Below are 20,915 nucleotides of genomic sequence, written 5' to 3' on the forward strand. Positions count from 1 at the left end.
GATTGTGTTTATTGCGATGGAGGACAGGGTGAGTCACGTAGTCAACTGACACACTCAGGTTAGAGTCCTCTCTCTCTTTCTCTCTCTCTCTCTGTCTGTCTCTCTCTCACTGTGATGATAAGGGAGGAGGACGCCCCATCAGTCTTCTGCAACTAATTACAACGCAATTCATCTCTCTGCAAGCATGCAGGACTCCTCACAATAGAGGAGTTTCCAGGTTTGTCACGAGACTACAGGAAATCGCTCACTCACTCGCTCTCATTCTCTCTCGCCCAATTGCTCTCTCCCTCTCTCCCACTTACACACACATACAGCACACAGTACACACTTGCACATGCTCACAAAAATGTACTGCCCCACTCTGTCTTTCTCTTTCATAAACACACACACACACACACACACACACACACACACGCATACACACACACACACAAACACAGATTACCAAACATAGTGAGAAAATGCGGGTGGGTGGGTGGGGGGGGCATTGAAATTCCTCTCACAGGCTGAATTTACTTAACTGCGGGTGTGTGAGCAGCGATAAACAGAGTGATGATCCGGCAACACGTCTTTATCCGCGCTTTGCTTTAATTAACGCCGGCATGTTTGGTGAAAAGATGATTAATATGCCAATGACAACTGCATAATTGAATACCACAACACACACACACACACACACACACACACAGACGGAAGAAGAAAGTTCGATTTTTCAACTTCTACAAGTATCATCATTTTTATTATCGTTACTATTTTTGCTTATTTATTTATTTCTGTTGTTTTTCAGGTATCACTGATAATAACAGTGCTGGATAAAACACTGTATTTATTACAACCCAGCAACCACAAGTGTCCAAGCTGCAGCTGGACGATGGAGGGGGGGGAGGCGACTAAGGGGGCCAATAGTCTCTCCTTTGAAACAGATACGTCCCAGAGACAACCCCCCTCCCAATACTCCCTGTTCGCTTCCTTGTCCTAAAATTGCCTCCCTGCCTCACCATTGCTCTCTTTTATATGTCAGAGCTGGACCCAAGAGGGAGGGTTTACAAGCACAACAAAACAACCCCCTGCCTCCAGAACATATGCTAAGTAGAACGTATGCTAACAGGTCCTCCTAGGCTTAGCAAAGCAGCATTTCAGCATATGCGTGTCGATCTGTCTGGAAAGTCAAAACAGCCCAGTAAATAAGTAAAAGATAATCTTTAGAATTTAATGTATTCCTATGCTTATAAAACTGATGAACAATATACAGTTTTTTCAATCAAAAATCACTAGACTGAATTAATATGTCAGGTTGTTTTGCAACAAATACGACAAGTTTAAAAAAATGAAGATAACATGGAAGTGCCTCCTTTACATCTTTTTATTTATTTTTTTTTGTTCTAATTCCCTGCGTGACATAATATTCCTTACATTAATAAACTTTAGCCCCTCTAAGTTTACTTCATTCAGTTTTCAATTAGCTTTATCTAAAAACTCTCTAAAGGCTCTACTGTCTCCATACTATTCATGCTAAATACGTGCTATAAACACGCTCCCCATCACCACAAAGCCAGCCTACAATCTTCAAACGGCAAGAATAAGAAGGAAAAAAAAGCTTTGCGCCTTTGTGCGCTCTCTATAGCATTAGTCAGTTAGTGCCACATGATGCTAATCATCCTGGAACAATACAGTAGCCTCACGCAGAAATCCCCAAGGACACAAACTCTACCACCTACTGGGCTGAAAATCACTGCCATATTTAGCAGTGGAGCTTCAAATTCCTATTGAACTAATCACATGCTGTTTGTAGACAGAATGAAAAACAAGATGGATGTAGGCTTGTTGGGTCTACCACACTGCAAAAAAAAAAAAAAACCCAAAAAATTTGAGCGCTGCACAGTTTCTTTGCTTTGAATAGCTTAGCGAGTGCTGCTGAGTTTGACGCTCCAGCCTGTATCTTAATGCATCACTTTTACGATGAAGTGGAATAGCGGTATCTTTGTTTCGATTATAATTGTGGGTGTATTTAGATTGCATTAGCTCTATTTCAGATTGCTTCCATAACTAACAAGCATGAAGTTTTCTCTTAAAGCCTCTTAGCGTATCGGATCAGTGGCTAAATTTGCATCAGGGCACTTTAAGACTGTGAGCAGAGTGATTTGTCTAATCTCTTGTTGCATATTTCATCGCCACAATCAGACACTGTGCCTTATTTGAGTGTGTGTGTGTACGTGTCCGCAGTGTATGTGTGCCTTTCGCTGAGTGGGAGAGAAAATATTTTCAAGGAGAACTGTTGGTTATTAGTTACAGTATTGGGTATCAAAACAGTAATTCGTCCAAAATGCACAATTCGCATAGACATTTTTATCACATTAAAGCTGATCAATGACACTCTGAATGCTGTAACATGGTTTTTAAGTAGTCAATAATTGGTACTGAATTGCAGATTAAGGTTGAAGAAATAAAGAGATAGTGATGTCAAAGAAATTAAAATTACAGACGGAACATCACTGAAGACTTGTGGGCAGACCCTATTTCAAACAATCTGATTTAAGATGGACAATATGAAACAGTACATTGGTAGACCCTTAATGAAATATGGCTGAAGATCAGCTTCTTAGGTTTTTAGGTCAAATTATGATCTGACGTACAAAAATCATTTTTAGTCAAAATAATGCAGACCGATCTTCAGCCACATCTTATTTAGGGTCCACCAATGTGCTATTTCACACAACATTGAGCAATACGATCACAATAAGGTGCTTTATCCATCTTCCGCAGCCCTAATTCAGAGACATACATTACAGTACATACAGTACAATGCCTCTGAATTCTACAGTCATGACAATCTGATTTGGTACAATAACCACAACAACCCTATCTCTGTGAGAAGAGCTGAAAAACGCTTTGTATAAAGATGACTGAAAGGCATGAAGGAGATGCTCTCGCTGGGCGAATGAGTGGCAGTGAGCCATGTCACCGCTTCTTGATTACATGGGAAATAAACAACTTCAGAACGAAAGCCTGCCGCTTTCCAACTTGCCGCTTTGCATACATTAAAATCCCGGCCCTGTCTATAAGTCGCCTTAAAACGCTTAGGTATCAGCGGAAGCGGCTCTGACAACCTTCGCTTAGGAGTTCCGGCTGGAGCTTTATCAGACACCTCAGCCAGACGGAGCCTTGCTAAAGGATACATCTTTTATCCCGAAGCTTCTACCACGATCCACTGGCGCGCCACCAGTCGCCCCGGCCTGATCGGCAGTTTACCAATCTTTGCTTTCCAAGACATTTCTCGCTCCCTCTCTCTCTCTCCGTCTCCCCCCCTCCATCTCTCTCTCCCTCGCTCTCTCCATGTGCTAAAGGCTTGAGGGGTTCAATCAATGGCGCTTTGATCTCGGCTGGAACTATAATTATTTAACATTGTTACAAGGATTTCTCTAATCCATCCTACCATTAAATCCCTTTTACACCCTCATCTCCAGGAGTCTCTAATCTGCATCTGGGCCGCGCGTTTCGCTGCTCGCCACCCCTCTGACGACACCCTGACTTAACGGACTTCTGCGAATAATTAGAGGGGAAAAAATAGGCAAACAGAGAATGAGAAAAAAACTTCTTGGGCTCTGTACGTCTTTGGTCGTTCAGCAGATGTTTGCAGGTAAATTAAGAGACTCGTAAGGTCCACACAGATTATGCTGCTCGCTTAATTAATCTATTTTTTGCCATTTCCAACTGTAGCGGAATATATATTGTTGTAACAAAATCTTGCATCTCCAAAATGGAAACTTTGTAGAGGAAGGGAAATAAAATTCTTCACTTGATGGACTGTTATGTTAATGTAATGAGATTTTAGCATGTAATTTTGTGATCAATTGTTTACTGATTTTTAACAAATCAACAAACATGAGAGATCACACTCCTCATTCAAATACAGAATAACATATCTTAGAAAAACAAAAGCACACATTTTACTACTGTTATGCCAATTAGGAAAGACAGAAGTACAAGTATACAGGGTTGGCAGTTAAGGGCACTTGTTTAATGGGCTAATATTAAGTCCTTCATAACCAGTGCATTCGCATCCCACACCAATATTCTAGCTGATTTAGCTTTATTAATCATTACAGTTGTCTGCTCAAGGCAAACAATATCACAGTAGAATGACGGCTATTGTTGCAACATTTTAGACCATTTCTACTGGAGCTTTCATCCTGACATATTTACCCAATGTACAGGACATCTGGCATTTTCAAATGGAAACCAACAAAAACTGACAAAAATGTCACTTACATGGGTATGACAGCCATAATATGTAACCAGCAAGGGGCATGGAAAAGTGCTGTAGATGGACTCCAACTCTTGAGTACATTAACTGACAATAAATGGTTTGGTGGCCTATTTATGAAAAGAACTTCATTGGTTAGTTTTCATATTTTGCCAATTAAGACTTATTACTTACTACTTATTATGGTGTGGCATGCATGCAATCAAAGGAAATAGACCAAGAAGTCTGAGGAATCTTGAGTGTTTAATAAATTTGAGAGAGCCTTTGAATTATGATTTTCCTGAGGTAACAATCAACAAAGCAGGACTTCCTCAGTTAGCCAGATGATTAAAGTCAAAAAGTGAGCCTGGTCCAATCAAAGCACTCCTTATCTGTTCTCTTATCGAGCAAGCTAGACTTTTGGCTTCAATTATCTGCTGAACTGAAGACATTTATGCCTTGTGAACAACCCTCTTCCCCATCTTGTTTCCTAAAACCTAAACATGAATTTCAGGCTGGTGACATCGACCTTCTAAGTGCCATCTGTTTGCTTCTGGAGTGGGATGGAAGCAACCAGCACATGGATCATCCTGACGCATGTGGAAAAAGAAAGGTCCCACTGGCCCTCGGCAAATATTTGTGCCTGGCCGCTTCGCTGTGATATAAATAGCAGCGCGGTGAATGCAAACATTTGTTGAGGCACCTGCCGTGCCATCACGCCCATCTGCTCCTTGAATTCACTTAGCTTGACATATGTGTGTTAAAAGCTGAGGTGGCTATTGTTTCATGTACTAAATGAGGGGCCCGTCCAAGAAGAATGGGCCTTACAGGTGGGATGAATGAAGATGAGGGGGCGGTTACTGATGGGTAGATGATTGGGAAGGCTGGATACGCAGCCCCCCCCTGTGAATCCATAGCTACTTCCCGGTGGTCTGTTCTTGTACCTGGCCAAGGCCAGTGGCCAGCACCCAGCTGGCACAGAGTAATGGGTCAGGCTGGACTCGACAGGCTCTACGAGGCGCAGAGATTCGCTAGCTCCAAGGTTTGTCAGGCTCAGAGATCTGGCCGCAGTGTGATAAGCTCTAGGTGTGGATTACTTAATGCTCACTCTGTGGTCCAGATAGCTTGGCCATTCAGACTGATTTTTCAGCGAAAGAAGGCTACAAAAGTGCATTTTTCTTGAGCCACCAGTTCCAAGTTAGCCTGGCAAACTAGACTTTATAGAGTAAATTTTATTCATATAAAGAGTATCTGAGGGACTCTAGGGTTAGCTTAGTCATTTAGCTTGATTAGGACAAAACCTCTGGAATGTAATAGGACTAGTAAAACGAATCTACTGAACTTCTATCAATAAACATGAATTAGGCTAAACTAAGATCTAGCCTGCCCAATAAGCAATACTTTACAGCTACTGCACCGACCATAGTCTTATCTGTCTGGAATGCACCTTCAAGTTGCTGATGATAATGAAGGAACCGTAGACTACTTTTCGCTGGATGGATGATGCCTTTTTAACACAAAACCCTCAGATTTCAGATAATGGCTCAGATAATGTGTTCAAGAAGCTGTGTGACTAACGACTAATTAAAAGGCTAACATGTTGAAAAAGGATGGCAAGTTTGGGAAAGTAACTGAATAATGACTCAATTAATCCAGCCAATTCCACATCTTTATATGTGTAAGGTAGAATCAGATGCGCTCACACAGCTGCTACATTTGGCTTTGTCAAGAACAAACCACAAAAGTGTAGATGTTCATGAGAATATGCATGTATAGGCATTTGGAGAAAGGATTTACACACAGTTTACATCAGAGGACAATCAATGCATTTCAATATGTTAGTTGTGTGTTTAGTTATTCCAAAAATCCCAGATCTTGTTTACATTTTATATGTTTTATATATGAGGTTTGGACTTAAACTTGGATTTGAGTACTAATGCGCTGGACTTGGATTTAATCCTTGGCCTGAAACTTGACTTTGACTCAAGACACTCAAGCCTACAACACTTTTTTGTAGTGATGTGCATCATCCTGTGTGATCATAACTAGAAATACAATTCTATAAGAACAAAATCTGTTCAAGACCAAATAAACACAAATTATACTTTCCTTAATGCTAAAAAGATGTACGTATATAAATTACATGCAGTACTTGACTTCATTTTTTCACTGACGTCTGCTGTACTAGGCCAGCCAGTATGATTAGCATGATCAGCAGTTCATTACCACTCCCTCACCCATTCTCCACTTTCTTTCTGCCTTGAGGAGTGTGTCAAGATATGTATCAAAGAAGTCCATGATAATTAGCAAATTGCTGTACAAGCTATCACCACTAATATACAAGAGACTGCAAACATCCATAACGAGGCAGAATGGAGCGGAAGATTGAGGAGGAGATAAGTGAACATTTCCAGCAAGAGCTAAGTGGGTGTTCTAGTAGACTACATTACACCACAGGGATGTTCTCCAAGCGAGTGTCTTCCCTTTGGAACCGTATCTTACATGGCTTAGCAACAGAAGCTATTTGTAAAAGAATAATGTCAGAGAACCCAAAAGAACTTGAAATGGCAGTGTTCATAATGATAAAGCGATTATAGAAGAAGTTCAATTAGGGCGATGAGTTGGCTTTAGTCGTTTTTAGCACCAAAGACAAATTGCAGAGTTGGTTTTAATGGATTCTTCACAGCAGGTGGACTTGGTCAAAGTCACTTCATTAAGAAATCCTCCCTCTTTTAGATGTAATGGCCATTATACATCCTATTCAGATACCCTTGCGGAGAGTGATTAAGAATTATCTGTTACCGATCATAATCGCACCTGCTCTAACTTAAGCCCAGGAATAACAAAGGGAATTGGAACGTTCCGGATCTGAACATTTACAAAAAAGGAGAGCGATAACAGGATAGACTGTCTCTAACTAAATAAATTTGCTTTTAATCGCTTTGAACAGGAAGTCATGTCATTTCAGATGTTCATATTTGATTGTCTGATTTTCCACTTTATTCAAATTATAACATGCTCATCTGACTTTTCCAACACAATAGGAAAAATGAAAAGGGGGGAAATGGCCTTTCAGAGGAGACACGATATGAAAGTTAATGTGGTTATTACGTGCCGAGATTAATGCCCAAGCACTGTACTCCCGCATGAAAGACAATGTTGTCATTTTCAGAACGGTGTCATTTCCTGTACTTGGTGAGGATCGCTTCCTATTGGGTGACAACAGGACATCTCTCATTTACATTCTGTTTTCCCAGAAATTCACAGGCATGTAACATTCCCTGCTGGTCTGTGACACTAATGTGTGTCTGTGAATGGGTGTGGGGTGGGGGTTGGGGCGTTGTGGTTATGCAGACGAGATCTTATCCGGGTAATGCAACCAGATTTTCAGTAACACGGACAAGCATCGGCGCTATCTGTGAAATCATCATGTGTTGGAGAATGGAATTTAAAATTGAGACAAATCTGACAAATTAGTTTAACTAACTCATGGCTGTAATGCCTGTCTATATGGCTACTTGCAGACTTTGGCCCTGCTTTCTGATAAATATCATAATAATACAATCATTTTAACTGTCAGAAAGATTTTTTGAATGGACAATGAAGCTACTGTCTTATGGGTTTTGTAGTCTGATGCTTTTACAATAGGCAGTGCAGAATGTTATTCTATCTAAACAGATGGTTTTCCAGGCACAGATGAAATCTACATCTACATCAGCTATACCAGCTCAACCTAAAAGGGAATTCCATGTTTTTTTTTTTTCAAAACTTTTGAATGATTAATTATAACCATTAAATGAAACAAAGTCATTCAGAGTGGTTTAAAGTGAAATGCTCCATACTAATTAAACTTACAGAGTCAGAATTGTTCATAGTGGTGGTGAGAGGAACCAGATATTTGAAGTGCTACAATACACTGTAAAGCTACCTCACAGAAAGCACTTAATGCTAACATTACAAATATGTTGTCTGATGTCTGAGACATTGTTTTTTGAGATAAAAAACAAAACGTATTTTTAAAATCCATTCATGGTGAACAGGTACATGCAGTGAGTTCAGAGGCAAAATAGTCCTCAAAGAAAACATATTTTTTCAGATTACGACAATTTTACCGTTATCAATATTACACACACAAACTCAGAAGACAAATGCAGGTTCACTGGTCACTTTGGATAGTAAATAAAATGGCTATATTTGTGCTGTAGACAATGTGACCCCTGGTGCCCATCACCACCACTGCAATGAAATCTGAGTTTCGCACTGAACGTCAAAGCACCTGAATGATTTTGTTTATATGTCAGCTATTGAATTATGTAGAAATTTTGAAAAATCAGTAAAATTTCCCTTTAAGTTCACCCATTGGCTGGCTAACATGGCTAATTTTATTAAGCTTTACACATTGCTAAATCAAAACGAGTTGTACCACAGAAACCAGCTTTATGGTGAGCTACTATATTCCAACCACCCTTAAGCAGGTGTGTGTTGCAATCTACTTTTATCTGAAAATGGGTGAAGTTTAACTCACCATTCTGTTGTCACTGGCATAGCAAACCTTGTAACACACATGCTTCCCGTTATTATAAACGAACTTGTAGGAAATGTATGAGGTAACACACAACGTTTGTAAAGCACACATTGTCTTTACGGGACTAAATGTATGCGTAAGAGAAGGATCGACTTAAGTCTCACTCTCTCTTTCTCTCTCCTCCTTCTCGCTCTCTCTGATGACTGGACAGGATGGATAATTACAGTCACCCTAAGCTACAATACCTACTATCCCCCACCCCCACTCTTTCTATCCTACATTTTTTTTAAAGCACTAGTTTTAAGCTCAGCATTTTTGCAGTCTTGGTCTAGATGTGATGCTTCCTTTTTTTTCTCCTTCCCCTCCCTGGCCCCCGTAGTTGTGGGCCTGACCCCCTCAGCCCTGGCTGCCGCCTGATCAGAGTGATGGTTTATTACCGCCGTCGCCGCACTCTTATCATCCGCTGCCAATGCTCATTTCCTTCCGCAGATTGAAATGCAAATGTGAAATTTAATGATAAATGCATTATCTGATAGGTGCTGATAACACTGATTCACTGTCAGTGTAAAATACACACCCCAGGGGGGTTCCCAGCGCCAACTTGCCCAAATCCACTCTTTTTTTATAACAGTATGTACCTGCAATAAATTCTAGAGGTCATATGCATTAAAAGGGGAATCATATTTTGTGCATTCAGCAATGTGACGCCACTGGCGAGCAATAATTGCTGGTGTTGCTATCTTGTTCGATGTATTATCCATCACTTTGATGAAGTGACTTTTAAGAAGAGAGAGAGAGAGAGAGAGAGAGAGAGAGAGAGTGAAAAAAAAAACAAGATAAAACTATGTTTTTTCTTCAAACCCTCTGAGAAAGCAAGGGGGAAAATCTGCATGGTAAAATGAGATTCCTCAAGAAGAAAAGATAAATATGTTTTTTGTGTGTGTGCCTGTCATAAGCTTTTCTGTTGGGGGTGCACAGTCCATGTGAAAGCACACATGCAATAAAGCTTTGGAGCAAAGCTATTTAATCCATTCCATTCAACCCTGCTAACTTTACTTATAATTCATTGGCGATAATAAGTTAATTTAAGTCCATCATTCCAATGGTCTGCGAAAGGTTCTCTCAAAATGCAATTTAGTCCAACTTAGGACGCTTGTCGGATCACTGAAGCATGTAGTAGCCATATTTCAGCACACGTTTCTCCATTTACCCACCTGGGCAAGCAAAGCGATGCAAGGAAAAGATAGGATTGCTTTTAATAAAAGATATGTCTATGTTCATGCACGGGAATAAACGAAGTACTCACAAGACGGCATGAAGATTCCATGTCTACAAAAGTCTCATCTAAGTAGTATTTGGCCAGCTTTGTCAGTTCAGTTCACCTTTAGACCCCAATTAATCTCGGGTACTAAAGATGTAAACACTTCATAGGTCGTAGTCCTGATATTTACTTCATTCCAATACATATATGTAAATTTGTTCATTCACTAAAAGTCTAGTATCACAGTAGCAGGGCCTTCCTCATTGAACATGTCTGGATCTTTTCAATTTCACATAGAGCTTACATGAGGCTTGATGTAGTGCAAGACCAATGTGGAAATTTTAATTCAAACAATGAATCGCTGGCCACTAATTTTAGTGCTCATTAAAAGCTTCTGCGGGAGCTCAGAGTTTTACCTCCGTACAGCGGCCTTGTCAAGGATATCTTTAGATGCCCTGCTATTGAACGGCTCAAATCCCCTGATCCCAGATGGATTCATTTAAACCGTGTCATAATGGGCCGCTTACAAGTGATTACTAGCCGCTAGCTAATGGGCTAAACGCTTGAAGAAAGGCCAGGGACGATCTGATGTCACCCAAAACCCTGCCAGATAGCGGGAGTGAAATGATCAGGAGACCTTCAAGCCTAAACACTTCAGATTTGTTCTTGTTTTCTATTCAAAATCAAGTCAACACTGCAATCCTGAAATTAAGAGCAGGGGAATAATCTTATGTGTTATTGATGGTAACACATCCACTGCAGTACAGTATCAGTAGGCTATTAATTGCCAGCATGTCAAAGTTCTCAACCCTGGGATGTATTTTACTGCTGGGTGATTCACACTGAGTTCAATACAGACAGTGGAGTGAAATTACGCTGCTAAAAGTACAATTTGACAACAAAAAATCTAACTCTGGCTAACAGTGAATAAAAGCCAATAGTAGCACTTGAATATGAACGTGAACTAGCAATGCACTCCTACACAGTCAAATTTGCACCTACATACTGCAATTAATTTAGATTCCTCCTGGCTCTATATGAGCTGATCAAGCTCTTTATTTCAGTTCATCTTTAATATAGACGACAAGCCAGATGCTGCATGGCACATACCATCACATGTAGGCATACACAGTCATATCACAATGTCACATACTCTTTATTGAGGACACTTACTTGGTCCATCCCATTCTTCCGACTCCAGAGGGGGGTGTCTAGTCTTCTCATTCTGTCCCTCCATGTCTGTATCCCCTATCTCTCTGCTGCTGTTCTCTTCTCCTGGAATATGGAAAAAGACAGTTCCTTTTAACATGTCTATTGACACCTCGTAAAAAAAAATATATATATATATATATATATATATATATATTTTGATCAATGATCATTATCAGTAACGAACAAAACTCCTAAATTGTGTCTTTAACTGATAATTATGGGATCTACGTGATTTACCCATTGTCAGTGGCTCCAGAATGATTTAATTAAACTACAATTCACAAGCTTTAAAAATGTCAACATGGAGCCACTGACAACAGGCAAATCAAGCTCATCTGAACGTTTATAAAAGATGACAGCAAACTTAGATGTTTAAATATTTTCAGGTTCCCTCCATAAAACCCATTTTCTTGAACCCATGTGTGATTCCCATTAGCAATAATGTAAACAACATTTGTTACAGCTAAGACAATACAACCAAAATTTATTATTTTCATTATTATTTTATTATTTTTATTACTTTTGTTTTGTGAGAACTACCTGCATGACTACGAAGGTAAAGGTCTCGTAACAAATGAGATGAGGTCAGCTAACAATAGCTGTCTAAAGTTTACTAAAATGTTGTCAAAGGTATGCAGGTTGGAGGTAAAGTTAACAGAGTCAATCAGGCTTTGTTTACACAGCAGGTAAAAGTGGCCCTGATCTTTTTCTTCATGTGTGACACAGATGTGTTGTCAGTGTATCAGTGTGAACAGCGAAAAACCCACTGAATCTGACATTTTCAATTCCGACTCATAAATGTTGATGTTTCTGTACAAAAAAATAGAAGGCACTTATCACAACTGCTTCATGTTTGAAAAAATTACACACGGCTGTAGGAGAACGAGGCTGCAACATCAAAGAACAGTTAAAAGTCTGAAAGCAAAGTTTTAAGAATTCAAGGACACAAACCAAAAAAGTGGTTGTGCCCTTTTTACGGCGAGTTTGAACACACTCTGGGTGATGAGCCCAGCAGTCAGTCAGTGAAGCTTCATGATGGCTCCTGTGATGCTGGCGAAGGTGAAACTGAGCCCTCCGGGAGAGACTGGCGTTCGTTGGCAGTCATGATTGTTTACCTCTGGATGAGCCTCGTGAAGCAATGTGAAGCACTGTTCTTTTGAGCATGCGGTCAGTTTAGGAGCTGATCTGTTCAGACCGATGTCACATACAGATCACATTTAAAAGATATTGTGAACAGCCAAACAAAAAATCAGATTTGGTGAGAAAATCAGAATTGGGACACTTTTACCTGCTGTGTGAACGGCAGTCTTTCACTTCATTTTCTTCTGGTTCTTTACATAATTTAACAACTAACACTAACAGGTTGTAGACAGGATTAATATGTAAGCTAGCCAACATCAAAATGGTTATTTACTTCAGTGTTTTAGCAGTAATATCACTTATGTTACTATTTACTATACAAGTATCAAAACATACTCATCAACACAATCACCACACAAAACCCTGCAGCAAGTCCACACAGTTTACTGGCTCATCTACTTTAGCAAACTAAGGTAACACCACCAGTTTTTATTTAATCTGAAGATAACATCTTATATAGTCTCTCCCATTCACACAAAGCTTTTTGCTACCTTTTTGTATACTTTTAATGTAGACCCTGTCAAGCTTGTTTCTCTCTGAAATTTAAAAGTGCTCCATGAACCAAACAATGTCTTTTGTTTTATAAGCTATAAGTGAGAAATAATTTATATGTAATTGTACCATGCTTCTCTTAAGTTGAGGTAAACCAAAGCATTGGTTGTTTAAATTTTAAAATATTTCATGGGAGCACTTTAAAGCTGCAGTCTATAGAAACACTCCTCATTCCAGTGATATGGTGAATGATATGTTTTGTCGCAGTCTGACTGTATGGAGATTGCATGGGTGAGCAGGAAAGAGGAAGTCCCAGTGGCTCAAGATGAGATGGGAAGTGTGGAGAAAGCACTGCCTATTTATTCCTGTTTGATCTTGTTTATGTGGTCTCTGAGTCTGCAAGTACATGTGTGTGTCCTTGGTGTTGAGCAGTACATGCAAAGCTAGGCTCCTCTTAAGGAGCTCTCAGCATCTGGGCTCTGGGGGATTTGGGCAGATCCTCGTCTTAGCTATGAGAGCTTTTAAATTCACTGTTAAACACATTTCTAGAGAGTGGTGGGTTTTAGCTTGCTAGCTTGAGTGTTTACTGTATTCCTAGATGCAGCCTTCTGAAAACCATCCTTAAAAAGGCAGACATAATAACACTATGATGAGTGTTTCTACTACCGGTTCATGCATGTTCTTAACTTCTCTTACGGTCTATACACAGGAGTAATATGTACTGTAATGATATGTCCCAGATCTAACCTCTGCATGGTAAAAAATCATTTTTCCTTCTAAGCTATCCTTTCTCCCTCCAAACAATGACAGGCAATGTAAAGACGAGATAAAAAAGCGGATGTATGGCTGATTTTTCTTCCTGTATCTATCCAGTCCTGTGCTGGAGCCGAAAGCGGAACCACCCCCACACGCCCTTGCTGGCTACGTTCCTGTTCTAAGTGGAGCCACACTGAGTTCTCCCTCTATCCCTCCATATCTTTTAAATAACTCTACAACAGCCAACCTGGGGCCACTGGGGGCTAAGAGTGGCTTTCCGGTACTTATAGTCTTACCAGGGTTGGGGAAAGTCTCCCAAAATACCATGGAGGAAAATGGTTAAATACAACAAAACATACTTAAAAACATCGGGCCTCATTCACAAATACCTTCCTAAGTTTGTTCTTACATGTGTTCTTGAAAAAGGTCATAAGAGAAAGTCTATGTCAGATTCATGACGTGTTCCTAAAGCGCAGAACTGTTCTCGCCTTCGTGCTCTTGAGTGTGTGTAGATTCTGTTCTTACCTAAGAACAAATCCCAAATAAGAAAACATTAATGAATGTCGGAATCTTTGTGAAAACTGTGTAAGTGGGTTTTAGGAAGAAATTCCTTCTTCAGAACGGTTGGTGAATGAGGCCTATAGTTTATATTTTTCAAGCTGCTTCATTAGAAAATGTAATTACCAATGTTCTCACTCTTGAGAGAGCCACAGCCAAGCAAGAGCAGTCACCATAAAACACTAGTTTAACGCTACTGCCATTATAGGAAATGTTTTAAATAGGCACCCATGTAATATGAAGGACTGAGTAATGTATGACACTTTGTTTATTACCATTTGAAGATTTTGTGCAGTGATGTTGTGATGTGTGTTTGTTCCGGTTTATTGTGTAATATACAAAAATAAAAATATATATTTACAGTTATAACAGTAGCTCTTCATAACACTAGCTCTAATAACGACAGAGGGGCTTGAAGCTGGAGTTTCTTGTATAACATGTAGATAGGACTATCTCTGTACTCTAGCAATTATTCTGATAATTAATCAAGTATTCAGAGCTTTTAAAAAAGGCAAAACAGCATACAATAAAATTGACTGAACTAAACGATAACAAACTAAACACAGACTTTCTAAAGTTACAAAATGGAAAACATAAACGTACAGTACTGTGCAAAAGTACTGAGACCACCTTTCATTTATTTAATTTCCCGTCAAAACGTCTATTAAGTACAAGTTATTCATATTTCAGTATCAGGCGAAAGCAGAAAACACATATTTAACAACAAATTATACAAAAAGTCTCAACAACTAAAAATATTTCTTAACATTTAACATTTTTTAACATTTAGTGCGTCTATCCTTTGGCCTCCATTCTTTTCAGTTTTTCAAAGAAATAAAGAAATCCAATCTGCAGGGATATTTTTTCACACCTAAAAAGTTCAGTTATAGAAGACGACACATTCAGTGATGTTGAGGTCTGGGCTCTGACAACATCAGCAAGGTCTGTATTTGTTATGAAAATAGTTTTTTGTCTATTTCCTTTTCTCAGTAACGGCTTCTTGACAGCTACATGTCCTTTCAGACCCATGTCAGACGTTGTCTTACAGTGGAAGGATGGACAGAATCACCTGTGTTATTTTTACTCAAAAAAAAAAAACTTCAAGTTTAGTGGTGGTCTACTAGGTCTTGCATGGTTGTTAGGAGATCCATTTTTTCATCTATTTTTCTTTCACTTTCCTTTTGCAAGTCGATGATCTTTCAACTAGTCTCTCCTGAAAATAAAAAAATTGTACTTAATTGCTGTTTTGCCTGGAAATTGAAGGAAATAATGGTGAATTCTGATTTTGCACAGTACTATATAAAAACACAGAAATGCACAAATGCATTTAAATGGGTATGTCTACTGGGCTATGCTTTGTACTGTAAGAGAAAGCAGCAGGAGAATCTAAAAATGCATTATTATATCATGCAAATGACCAACTAATCAACTAATTATTTAACTGGTGATTTAAAAAAATTGAGTAATCAAGTCTAAAAGAGTAATCACAACAGCCCTTGTCATAGCCTAAAATTTAGAAACATGATTTGGAACATTTGGAAACTTAATACCCAAATGCCATTAATCATATAAATAATACTCAAACATAAACCCAAAAAGCAGAGAATAATATAACAAAGAGCTCTGAAACTTTGTTGTTTGGTGAATACAACAAAAATCTTGTATATAAGAGCAACTGATAAGATTTACAGCGAAAGGAATCCAGATAGACTGCTAATGCTGATAAGAAGTCATGTTTTTGTCCTTTAACAACTATTTCACAACAACAGTCTTTTTCACATTAGCACCTTATGTTTCCTTTCAGTGGTTCTAGAGTGGCAGAATGGCACAGGATGTGGAAATGACCCCTCTAACATGGCAGAACGGCCTTTAGTGGCGCTCGGCACAGCAACGTGGGCCCATCCGGATGGGTTAATCTACAGATCGAACTCCCTCGCCATGGTGGGTTTAAGCCAGTTAAGACATGGCTCACTTCAAAGGCAGCCAGTAAACACGGCCAAAAGGATAGCAGCTTCCTGGCTGGCTCTGGACTGCTAGGCGCAAGAAGTGCACAGCGCTGTCCTACTTACTGAACATGAGGTCACTGCGACCTAGATTCCCTTATGCAAGTTCCTACTCAGGACTCATTTTTTCATTCTCTCTCTGTATTTCCCCCCATCTTTCTCTGTTTGCCTCTTCGAATCACAAAACTTGCCTGACGATTTGTATTGTCAGGCTGGGAGAGCCTCCTTAGCATACTCCTCATGTATAATGATGAGGATAACAAAGGTGAGTATCAACAGTTTCTCTACAGTGAAGCAAGAAAGGGAAGAGGCGAGAGAGAGTGAGAGAGAGAGAATGAGAGAGAGAGAGGGAGAGAGAGAGAGAGAAAGCCAGGGAGATAACATTAAAGGCACTACCTTGATCTGGGGCGAACATGCTAAGCCCTGTAACGAAACGTATTGCGACTGTTTAATTACTGCTCAGGAAATGAAGCTACAAGATGATTCCTTAATTAAGCAGTGATTAAGGATTTTCTGCCTTCTATCTAACACTGTTTGCAATGCATTTTAAACACAATCGCCACGGCAACCTCTCCGGGAACAATGTCGCTGGGCTTGATGAATTTTTTTTCCTCCCCAGAATGCAGTAGGAATTGACAAGGGGAAAATTGTGCACACTATTAAAAGATTTACAAAAAGAGTGCTATACAAGAAACACTATGAGGATCTAGAACCTTGCTTGCAGAAAGTTAACTTATTCTCAAATTCCTGTTTTGCAATTTTCAGTTCAGTTCATATTCATCTCAACAGTGCTTTTTACAAAACAACTTTTTCCAGAAATGTGGGTGTGGCTCCCTAGTGGGTAAGCACTGTGCAACAGTGGAAAGAAATCTCCCTATGACAATAAGGAAGAAACGCTGAGCAAAAACAAGACTCAAAGGAAAAACTCGCTAAGAGTATGGGGAAGAAGCACTGAGAGGAACCAAGACTCAAAAGAGAAATCCATCCTTCATGCCGTGATACAAGTAGCACAAGGTTAAAACAGAAGACACTTGGATCATACAGAGAAAAGATCCAGGAGATAATGACAGTGACAGTGTTTTAAATATAAAACCAACATAGGTAAGAAGGTCAATGTGATTACAAAATATGTTGGGTGTAAGGCCGCTTTATGCAGTAGTTGGTGGTTATGAAGCTAATTACAAATCATCGAGCAACCAGGTAAGGCTGGAATGACACATGCAAATGCAGTCAAGCATCAAGAACAGCGAAGCAGTCAAGCAGCTCTAGCGCAAAGGAGGAACCTTAGCAGGAGTACTACATAAGGATCCTGCACCAACAGTAGCAGCACAAGAAAAAGGCACAACAGGGTGTAGGTGGTGACTGCAGTGAAAGAGACTCCAACAGCGATGCATGGCTACAACAAATGCCTGGAAAAAAACACAGAGGCACAGTAATGAGGGCACCCTGAGACATCAGCACCCCTCCACTCCACTGTCACTAACCCTAAGTGAATGCTGGAGATTGTCGGGAAGATAGCAACACCCATCTTAGCTCACCTTGACAAACTTTCCTTCCTTTTCCTTTGCTTTCTATTTCAAAAAACATTTCTAGTGCAGCTTGATGGCAGTTATAGTGCAGCTGTTTTATACTGTGAACAAGGGCTTTTTAATAAATTGATGATTTTCTAGGGCAGAATAAAATCTAGACATGAAACACTCAGCAATTCGATCAAGTGTTGTGGGATCTGACCAGCCAATGCTGATAAACAAGGACGGTTTTCAATATAAACCACTGTGGACATGAGTATGTAGATAAACATGCTATTTCATGTTTTTATGGTACAGTTTGCATGTGAAAAGGTAACGGTCTGAGACAGCCAGAATATGGAAAGAATACTAGTCCATTGTTAAAAATAGTTACTATACCTCCCACTTGGCCATTTAGACAAGAGCTATGCACATAATTGTAGTCTGTAGGGGTGTACTGGGAAAATTTACATGATTCAAATGTGCCAGTTGGTTGCATATGAATAGAATGTGTTACAGTAGCAATTCTTAGAAGAAGTACACTAAAAGACAGAAACTGTGTTGATGTAACATTTTCTTCATGTGCAATCATTTGACACATCTGAATCACGTAAATTTAAGGTCCCATGCAAGTTTCTGTAAGACAAAGAGCATTAAACCTCTGATTAATAAATTTGTTACACTGGCTGACTTTCATTCAACAGTTCAAGTTACAGATCAAAAATGCTGTTATTGCAAACAAGATGACCTAATTTGATATTATTTGGACTGGTACCACAAACTTTGAGAGGTTTCAAGTGCTTTTGTTTGATTTAAGGAGCAGAAACAGGCTCAATAGGGTGGAATCTACAGGATGTCTCAAGGCAACTACCAGAAGCTTGGTTTAGCTACTGTGCGCTCCCTGCCCTTGAGTCTGAATGGTCACCAACTAACAGCGTTATTATTGTGTCTGATGGGACAGAGGTATTAGTTGCCTTTCAGTTAGAGATGTTATAATCAAAAGTAAGGATCGGAGGATTACCAAAAGGCATTTTATGCATTCAGTAAAACTGAATGTAAGAATGAAAGAGAACAGACAATGGAGAAAGAGAATGGCATGCTCGAGTGTGTATGTCCATGAGAATTGGACATGTAAACGAACCCAAAGAGGTGGTGAGCACAGCGCTATCAATAGCCTATCAGCCCTTCTCTTCAGCCTAATGGTAGCCAGGCTCATGCAGGTCAATAAGCTTACAGGCGATTTACACAAATGCCTCCTCCAGCAAGGTAGAAACAAAGTCATATTGGCTTTTTTTCCCCCTCTCCCTCTCAGCACTGCCTCCACCAGCAGAGCCCTTGAAAATGTCAATCCGGTGCGGGCGATTTTAAGTAGATCTGAGCTTCCTAATCCGAAACAAACTGAGACAGAGAGGGAGATTGAGAAAGAGAGAAAAGGAGAGAAGGAAGAGATTCCTCTCCTATTGCTGATGGGCCACAATGAATGCAGACAGTGTAGGGCAGCAAACAAACATAAGGGTGTAATTAAATATTCACACTTTCTTCAGTAACTTTAAGTATTCATTTTTCTGCAATTAGAATCAAATGAATAAAACAATATTGTGATCACATGACAAGAGGATAACTAATAATCTTCACTACAAAAATAAATCAGTAAAACTTGAAATTCAAATGGTCATCAGGCTCAACCACCCTCCAACTGACATTTCATCCTCAGCTCATTTTCGTCACAGCCCGATAAGCGGCACACCACGCAAATCTCTGCTATCCCAAACAAATTTCAAACGACAGGGAAAAAAGAGTGAGAGAGAAAGAGAGAGAAAATAACCCCCGCAAAATCCCACAAAGCACCCTGGTGGAGAGAGGTGATTAGTGAGAGGCCTTGCCACTATCTCCTCCGAGGCCTATAAATTCCCTGTCATTACGGCATCTGGCAGTTCTGCTGGGCTCTATGCATGGCCTGCTTTATCTCTGCTCGAGATGCAGTCTGGGAGCATGAAGATCTGCCTTGCCTAGATTGTCATACTTAACAAACATTAATGATTCATTTCCTCCACCGAGTCGAACGAAGGGGCGAAAGGGGCGGCTCAATTCATCTTATCGCCCAGCAAATTAGCATTTCCCCATATTTCCAGCCGCCGTACATTCAGATCTCCGCTTTTGCCAACTTCTTGTTACTGACCGCGATTGGAGGAAAATGTTGAAGGGATCTTTCTGGTGGGGAAGATCCCAATTAGCTTGGAAATGGCAGAAAAAAGCAGTATAATTAATTCCGCCACTTTCTGTTTGTTGGCTAGCGTCTGTGATTGCCCGAGATGGAAGTGGTATGAGGAGTCAGTGTCCTTTGCTATGGGCAAAAATGACTCATACATATCCAAGCCTTTCCCTGACATGATGAAATCAACAGGACAGAATCCTATCATGGCCACTGAGAGTTGTTTAGCCAGTGATATGCTGATATAGTGGCATCCTTCTGTGGGTAGTGGCCATCAGTGGGTGACACTGATTCCAACAATTCATTGCAATGTGGCAACTTCAGATTTTCCTGTGTTGAATTCTATAGAGGATAACTTTTCAGAATGATGTCTTCAGAAAGACACCATTACTCCAAACATATGTGATAGTTACATTTATTGTTGGGCTTTGGCTCCACCTGTAATATATATATATATATATATATATATATATATATATATATATTATAATGTGACTGACCTGAGCCACATCTTCCTTGTTATTAGCCTAAAATTCAAAAAAATTAGACGGGATATTTTCCCCTTTTGCACATATTTAAAATTTCTGTCCCGCTGATAAACAACTGATGGCTTACTGTCTGCTTGTTGTATTTTTTGTGGTCTAGAGCAGAAGCTGCTGAAATCTACAGAACCAAGGTGAAATTTCACAATTTCTATAAAAAAGATGACATCCAGTAAATAAAACACCATAATTCTTACAATTATAGCAGAGGGTGTGACAAAGGGGTGTAAATTCTGGCGTTGAACTTGGTGTTTTGGTGCGCCGGTCACAAGTCAGGGGCTCCATAAATGTGAAATCGACCGTGCCCAGGACCTTGTTTGAAGAGAGCTTCTTTAATCGTCAAGGAGAAGGCAAGGTCGCCTCTCTGGAGTATTTGGGTCTTTCTTTATCCTTTTTTCCCTCTTCTTCTGGTGTGTGTATGTGTGCATGAGGTTCTTCTGATAGGGTCCCTACTCTCTGTCTC

General features: G+C 39.8%; 1 protein-coding gene across 1 annotated transcript in view; it reads right to left on the reverse strand.

The window, feature by feature from the left end:
- Window positions 1–20,915, reverse strand: part of zfpm2a (zinc finger protein, FOG family member 2a) — a 163,136-nt gene that overhangs the window by 98,532 nt on the left and 43,689 nt on the right. The window contains exon 3 of the mRNA XM_036558337.1: window positions 11,203–11,304. Coding sequence (XP_036414230.1) covers window positions 11,203–11,304 — 102 coding nt within the window. The remainder of the gene's footprint in view (window positions 1–11,202; window positions 11,305–20,915) is intronic.

The sequence above is a fragment of the Colossoma macropomum genome, unplaced genomic scaffold, assembly GCF_904425465.1.
Source record: "Colossoma macropomum unplaced genomic scaffold, Colossoma_macropomum, whole genome shotgun sequence".
In the NCBI taxonomy this organism is placed as follows: Eukaryota; Metazoa; Chordata; class Actinopteri; order Characiformes; family Serrasalmidae; genus Colossoma; species Colossoma macropomum.